We start from the raw sequence: 8,236 nt of genomic DNA on the forward strand, positions 1-8,236 counted from the left end.
CTGGATACGTTCATAGGAGACTATAGACGACACCATACGAAGGGTCTATAGCATCATCATCGAATGGGTGATGATGTGCGGCAACTCGATGATGACATAGGATGGGCAATTGATGCTTCACATTGAGGCTTCAGTACTTTCGAAGATATGACCTCATATAGTATATTCTGGAAGCAACACATCAGGGTAGTTGATTACCTGTAGGACTCTATTAGGCACTGCAGTTGGGGTATAGTTGGAGAGTTTACATATACATCTGTGTTACCGTAAGATAGAATGGAGGGACTACTTGACGTGTTCAATTCCTTCTTCGTTTTTTTTTTTTTTGGTTATTGATTACTTGACGATATGTTATCACATATTCATTTGATTTGATTTGTTTGCTTTGTTTCTAAAATTATGTTTATGAAAATAAAATTAAAAGAAAAATTGGAAATACACTATGTACCCCGTTATGCATTAACAACTTGTACATGCTGCAAAAATACTTGTACATCATGTGCGAAAAGTGATGAGAGAGTATTTACATTTTGAACCCTGTATAAAGTTGGTATTACAAAACTGACCCTTAACTTCTGTTGTTTCCAGTTTATGGTCTCAAATAAGCAAATTGATGAGAAACGGCAACAAACGCGTTGCTGGATCCTCCTCCTCTCCTCGCTGGCGAAGCCTTTTCTCCCGTCTTTGCTCAATCTTGATTGCGTCTCCTTCTGGTTCATCGCCGTCGATTACTGTCGGAGATATCAATTTCATCAGACGGACGCTCACGGTCACGCAGCAACGTTGATTCGTCGCTCCCTTGAGAATTCACGGAGATGGCGATGACAGTTGAAGGTTAGCCACTTCTGATTTTCACTTGTAGTTGCTCTTTTCAGCTAATTCTAGAATTTGTTTGTTGTTAATTTAAAAGAATTTGGTACTAGGGAAGCATGTAGTAGGATGATGTTGTTATTGAGAAGCTATGCGAGTAACTCTCGCAATTGAGTTCTAGTACTCCTGATTTTTGATGTGCAAAAGGGCTAATATCAGATTTAAATTGATATCAATTCTAACTTATTTATTGGACTAGATATTTGGTTATCACATTAAAGATCATTAAAAAGTACAACAAACAGGAAAATATAGGTGTATAATTTGTAATATTATTATATCAAAATATCATTTGGAAAGTAGTTTGAGGTGAAAAGTGAAGTTATATCTCTGGAATGGAAAGGATGATGGTTAATTATGCCATTATTTGTAACACCGTTGTGTCTGATGAACTGGGTTGCACTTTGTGAACTCCTGAGTTTAACTTCTGGGGGCTCCTTAGGGTTAACTGAATACAGATTATCAGAAGTTAAGGGATGTTAAAATTAGGTCTTTAGGCTTTACTGGAACTTATTTTGTATCAGAGTAAAAGAAAGGCCACATAATGAGAGCATAACAAACAAATGGGGTCTAGTTGTTTCAATATATGGAAAAACATGGTTGGGAGATGGGAGTGGTGAGACATGCATCATTGGAGAAAGAAAAGTTCTAATATAGTTTTTCCACTATAGTTTTTTCCTTCTTCTTTTAACTTGTCCTTGGAGAAAGAAAAGTTCTAATATTGGATATTCTGAATCATGCATCATTTAGTTTCTTTGGTACATTAGTTGTTGCAATCTACTAGTGATTAATGTGGTAGTCTTATCCCTACACTCTTCCAACATCAGAGATGGTATACAAATTTCTTCATATATATCTTTTTTTAACATACCATGGTAGTGGCAAGTCGAGGCTAATTTTTGATACAAGAAATTATAAAAACTTGGCATCTGATCAGTATGTGTTATTTCATACTTTATTAAGAGAAGGTTCTAGATATCAGCCATTTTGTATGGAGATAATATGAGGCAATTGGAACCTCTTGCTTTTCTCGTCATTAGTTTCTCGGCCATGTAACATAATCCTCCAGTGGTGCTTTTCCATAGGTCAATAATTTCTTAGACCAGTTTAAGATTACCTGTATCTGATATTTTTTTTAATTATTGTGTGAAGACTTGCATTTTATTCCGGATGTCTCTTTCTCCTGTTGTTCTTGGCCAAATTAACTTTGACTCGTCGAGTCAAAGTTCAAACTGATAGGTTGGATAGCTGAAGATTGTGTAGTGAGTGCACTTGATCTTGAAGGATGATATGAACTACAGAACAGGGTCCAATGCAAGCAGGAAGCTTATCACATGAGTAACACAATAGCTTTTGGTCGGACTGTCAGCATCCTGTGTTTCCCTTTCTGGACTATTAGAGATGCTGAATTGCTGATGAATGTTATTGAGTGAGGGTGGAATTCATGGAGTAAGTAGTGCTGTTTAGATCCCGTTGGTGGAGATCTGAGATCTTGTTAAGGCTATTCTTTCATTGGTTATTCCTAGAGTCAACAACTTGGCGGGTGTTGTTTTATGTGCTTGGGTGTGTACTACAAATGAGGAATCCAGATCCATGTCAGCTTGTCAAACTTTGAGAACTAGATAGAAAATAGTTCTTCGGTTTCAAGAAAAGGATAGAATATAGTTGACTGGAGTAAGATTGTTTATATGATCCCCTTATTTCTGCCACTTGGTGGCCCGTCTTTTTGTCTAGATATCATCAAACTTAATATTGTTGTAGGACAATAGCACATAAGGACGTCCTTTCTTTTTAAATGATATATCAAACTGACGGCCTCTATGTCTCGAAGGTGTACCTGGTTTTTGACATGGGCATCGTCATGTAAATATCAAGTCAATGACTATAGAACTATACTATATCTTGCTTGGGCTGTGAAATTCGTCAAATATACTGTCTAGCTTTTAAGGAATTGCAATTAATGCCTTAACTTTTATGTAATGTATAGTGCAACTGGCTCTGTTACAATGCTTATTTGTATTTGGTAACACCTTGATACTCCTCATTTTGAAGCAAAGATATTTATCATGCTGAACTTGCTAATAGTGGAGTGCACACATCACTAGTAACGATGTTTGTCAGAATATCAACATGCTGATTCTTATACTTGACTAAAGGCATGCAAAATTACTGTTGCTAATTGTTTATATGGTGCAAGGATACGATTGTGCTATACATGGATAACATAATTCATGGTTCTAAAATCTTAATGATATGGAGGTGCTTTTACATGTATGTGTATACACAAATAGTTATGTTTGTAGTTTATGTATTAAATGTATTCTTGTATATAATGCAACAATTTGGTATAAGACGGTCTTCAGTTAACACAGTGGCAACTGATCCACTCACCCAACTCACTAAGAGAGTAAGAACACTAACCAACAAAGAGTCATTGGCCACTTAATCGTATCAACTACGATGACCTTTACAAAGTGGAGAGGGATATGCAATGTCCAGATGATTGTTCCCTATCCTATACCAAATTGTGGAATGTGATATAGAAAACAAAATTAGCAATGAACAATAATGTGTTTAGCCAGTGTGATGTGTACTAGTGCTGTAAACGAACCGAACATTCAGTGAACCGTTCGTGAACCATTCGGCGGGAAGTTCGTTTATGTTCGTTTATTTAATAAATGAACGAACATGAACAATTTTTTTTGTTCGTTTAGTTAAACGAACAAACATGAAAAAGAGTCTCGTTTGTTCATTTATGTTCGTGAATGTTCATTCATTTACGTTCGTTTATATATTAATTTTAATATATAACTTTTATTTATTTAGTTTAAATTCAAATTTTAAAAGGCCTTTTAAGTATTGGTATATTAATGATGGTTGATGAATGATGATTGTTTTGTGTATGTTTAAACCATGGATAATTGGTGTGTAATAGTTTATTGAATGACAAGTATTGGTGTTCGTTTGTTTATGTTCATTTAGACCTTATGTTCGTTTAGGCCTGTTCGTTTACGTTAAGTTTATCCCGTTCATTTATGTTCGTTCATTTACGTTTGTTTAGCATGTTAACGAACGAACATAAACGAACACGAACACACCTGATTTCTAAACGAACGAACACAATTATTTTCGTTCGTTTACAGTTCGTGTTCGTTCGTTTGTTCGGTTAAGCTAAACGAACGAACATGAACAAGCCTCTGTTCGTGTTCATTCGGTTCGTTTACAGCCCTAATGTGTACCTTACTACCGTATACAACACCACTTAAAGCACAGACTTAAGCTTGAGTTCTATCATGCTTTTACTTTCGCATGGTGCACCCTGTTAAACAAGAACTTTTTGCACTTTCTCACCTCTCCTTTGCCTCTTCTCCTTTTTCTTTCTATCTCACAACCACAAGATGTCAGGTGTTAGTTTACAACTTTGGCATTAATTCTAGATCTCTGGCTTGTGAATCTCAACTCTTTAATTTTTTATGTAAGTCGAAGATTACCTCTTCTGTATCCCTTGTATTTGTAATTTGGACCCTTAAAGAACTTCACTCCTGGAGTAACCCATACGGGGATCTTAAGGAGCAGAAGCACCCGCACCCGCTCCCTTCAAGTGAAATGGATGAATCTTATGTGTGGTTTGCATGAATGAAAAAGTAAACATGCAATAATTGTAAAAAATTATGTGATGCATTCATTTTTCAGGAAATTAATTTGGGTCCTCAAAAGGCATTGCTAAACTAATCCTTTAGTCAAGGAATCAAATTACTTGTGAACCATGTAATTCAGTGAATCATGTGTCATCTGATTTACATGTTTGGTTTATCCATATAAACCTAAAATATGGAATTAACCTTTTTACACAGAAAGGCAACACTAAGCCCTTCCTTCTTTTTTAACTCCTCACCTTGTTAGTTCCTAACTATTCAATATATAATGATTGGAAGAGAGGCAGAGAGAATGAAAAGGTGGGGAGGTTTGGGGGGGGGGGTCACTTCATACACATGGTGTGGACGTGAAATGGTTTGGGGAGCCGTTGTTAAAGTCTAAACTCTAAACTCAAGAGGTTAAACCCTAAATAAAGCAAATGGGTCTGACGAAATTGAACTTGCTTTGCCCTTTTTATAGACAAAATTTCTTGGTTGCAGCCATCTTTACTTTGCCTGATATTGACTTCCCTTCCTTTTTTGGCGCATGTCTACTATTGCTCTCTTGGATCATGATGTACCCATGCAGTGTAAGCCACAGCTTAAAGACTGAATTGTGTTTTTAATCTTTTCTGGCTTGACACAGATATCTAACCCAGCATTTTTTCAGGCTTGCTGGACTTGCCCTCATGTTTTCATCTAGTTTCCTCCTGCAAATCGTGGTAGGTTCAATGGTTTTTAATGTCCTTTATTTATTACTATGAATTGTATGAAACAATCAGGGACCTACTTTCTAAAGTTGAAATTAGTTTCAACTTTACAAATATAAAGGAACAACTGATTATATTGGCAACTGTATGTGGCTTGAATCACAGTTTGCAATTTTACTTCCACTTGGTTCAGAACTCAGTTGTGACTGATGATACAAAATATAGCATAATTTGAATAATGAGACTAGTTCATGCACATTTCACAAGATCTAAGATCAAAAGTTCAAAACCTCATTTGGTTTTCTAAGTTGTAAATGCTATGAAATAGAATGAATCAGTTTTGCATAGTTTATCTTTGGTTTGTAATGATGGGAATCATCAAAGGTAATGATGAGAGTAAGGATGGCAGTGGGTCAGACATATATGCTTTGAATTGTTGGGGACTACATTGTATAACGCTTTTTAACACACATTTGCATAGATAATATAGAATTTAGAATTGTAAAATGTATGTTTTATGATATATTTAATTAAAAACCAATTAGAAAATGAAAAGGAGAAAGGCTAGAAATGTTTATGAGGTATATATGTGTACATGCTGGGTACAGGTTTTTTAGCTACACCTATATCTCCTCTGAATCCAAGTGGTTTCAGAAATTCATTGGTTTCAGAAATTCATTTTAATATCCCTCTCCTCTGTTTCTTAGCACCCCATATCTTCCCCATGCGGGGCCAGGGTGAGTTGGGACCCATGGAAACCCACCCTATTGCTAACCTTGGCTCTAAGGCTGGTTGTTGAAGATCCTGCTTGTTTAAGAACTTCTCTGCTAGCATTCTCTCTCCCATATCTCTCTATATGGGTGGGATTGGTTGGGCTGCAGATCGGCCTATTCTACTGTGTACTTACTGTTTTCCCTTTCTTATTCTGGTTGCAGGCTTGTGCAATATACAGCAATTGGTGGCCAATGTTATCAGGTGGCTGAGGGTATCACAATTTAGCACTTTTACATATTGGTTTTGCATTTTAGAGAGGTTGATGTGGAGCTAATGATCTTTTTGCAGCTCTCATGTATGTTTTGGTCCCTATGCCATGCATGTTCTTTGGTGGTGGATCCACTGAATATTTACTCAGCCGGGATGGTGGCGGGTACGTATTTGTCTTCTCAAACCTTCTGAATTTTTACAATTGATAATTGTCGTTACAATTTCCTTGATTTTATTTTAAATTATTAAGTGGGTACTGTGGCTTTCTATACTTGCTCCATTTCCTTTGCCATTGTTTGTTATCGACCAACCAAACACACAAATACCACTTACTTTGTTGACTCCTTGGAAACAACCATTTTACTCTTTCGGCTAGAGGTTAGGTTTGGTTATATCCCACATCCGGGCCCCAGTCCCACCTCTGGTTGGGATATACTAGGCTCGTTTGGCTTGGTTTGGTTTGGTTTGGTTTATGTACAAGCTATTAGCTTTTTGAACCATTACAGCGTTACAAAGCAACTATTGTTCTTGTGGAAATAATACCCAAATGCATTAAACTTTGCACGATCGGCCATTTGAGAAATTCTAGAAACATAAATGCAAACAAAACCATTATACTTATGCACTTTTTGTTGAAATTTGCTCATTCCTGCCAAAACATACATTTTATTTTGCATTTCACAAGAATGATGAATTGTTTGTTTGCAACAAAAAGCCAAATACGATGGTTTGAGAAGCCACTTACGCGGTGTTTGATATTGGCTTAATGAATCTACAGGTTAATCTGTTAAGTTATACACAAGTGTTTGATTATGGCTTAATGCTAAACCCAGGACTTATTATATCAAGCCAACTAATGTTGCCTTTACCCGGTCAAGCAATCTTTTTCCAAAAACGCGTTTTCCCCATTTGTTGGTTCTTCCATGTTTGCAAATCCTTTTCGCTATCATCTTTTTCTAGTTTTCTTTGGTCAAATATTTTATTGTTGTTTTATTTAATATCTTATCCACATATTATCAAATTTAATCATATGTTGCTGAGTTATAAATGTTGTTTTAAAAGTATCAAATTTGATGATACGTTGTTGATGGTAAAAATCATAATATATGTCATTCAGACCATATATTCGGGACAAAAAACAATTTATCTTAATTTATAAAGTAAACTTGTATCTATGCCTAAATACTCATGATCCTTTTCTATGGCAGGTGGATAGATGCTGCTAAATTCCTAACCGGCGCTTCGGCAGTAGGGAGCATAGCCATCCCTATTATCCTAAGGCACGCCCATCTGATCAGCACCGGAGCTATGTTGATTGAATTCATGTCGTTTTTCATATTTGTGTGTACGGTTATGTGCTTTCATCGTGCTAATCTTGAAGACGAATGGTGATGAACACTCCAAAAAGAACTTCGCGGGAATTTGTCCAGATTTAAAAAGAAAAGTGAAAGAACCAAGAAGGTGAACAAATTAGAAAAAGAACAAGTTCCCATTAATGTAAAGCTAGAAAAAAACTGACTTAATTTTCTTGACTTACTTTTGTGATGAACCAAGTGGTCTTTTTATGAGGTTGTTCAGGCATATGTATATGTATAAGCAAATAAGGTGTGTTTACCCATGGAAAGATGGTAATTTGGTGAAGCTTCTGTTTGCTTAATCACTATTAGGGATTTCCAGTCGAAAGCCTTAGGGTGCGTTTGGTTTGCAGGAATGTTTTTGAGGGATTTGGATTCCTGAAGGGATTTGGATTTCATGGGATTTGGATTGGATTGGATTTAAAATCCATTCCTGTGTTTGGTTTGCAGGATTTGGATTTGATTTGAAATCCATTCCTCTGTTTGGTTTGTAGGATTTGGATTTACATTTTTTTTAATCACCAAATCTCTTTCATTTTTTTAAATCTATCTATTTAACCAACAAACCTACAAATTTAACAAATTGTTAAACATATACTCTTGATGCTAAATTGTTAAACATATACTCTCTTGAGTATCTGTTTATGTTTGCGTGCCTGGTGCAAACAGGGGAAGTTGATGA

At 36.0% G+C, this 8,236-nt stretch overlaps 1 protein-coding gene across 2 annotated transcripts; it reads left to right on the forward strand.

The window, feature by feature from the left end:
• The first annotated feature begins 612 nt into the window (after window positions 1-612).
• Window positions 613-7,840, forward strand: LOC112513748 (vacuolar protein sorting-associated protein 55 homolog). 2 transcript variants are annotated; one of them, XM_025120101.1, is made up of 6 exons: window positions 627-834; window positions 5,056-5,095; window positions 5,176-5,227; window positions 6,151-6,190; window positions 6,278-6,362; window positions 7,408-7,840. In XM_025120101.1, the coding sequence occupies exons 3-6, from the start codon at window positions 5,195-5,197 to the stop codon at window positions 7,589-7,591; spliced, it is 342 nt and encodes a 113-aa protein (XP_024975869.1). In that variant the 5' UTR covers window positions 627-834; window positions 5,056-5,095; window positions 5,176-5,194; the 3' UTR covers window positions 7,592-7,840. The 2 variants fall into 2 exon arrangements, with proteins under 2 accessions (XP_024975868.1, XP_024975869.1); XM_025120100.1 differs by lacking the exon at window positions 5,056-5,095 and having other exon boundaries at window positions 613-834.
• The last annotated feature ends 396 nt before the right edge of the window (window positions 7,841-8,236 follow it).

The sequence above is a fragment of the Cynara cardunculus genome (genome assembly GCF_001531365.2).
Source record: "Cynara cardunculus var. scolymus isolate 2C chromosome LG 5, CcrdV1, whole genome shotgun sequence".
NCBI classification, from domain to species: domain Eukaryota; kingdom Viridiplantae; phylum Streptophyta; class Magnoliopsida; order Asterales; family Asteraceae; genus Cynara; species Cynara cardunculus.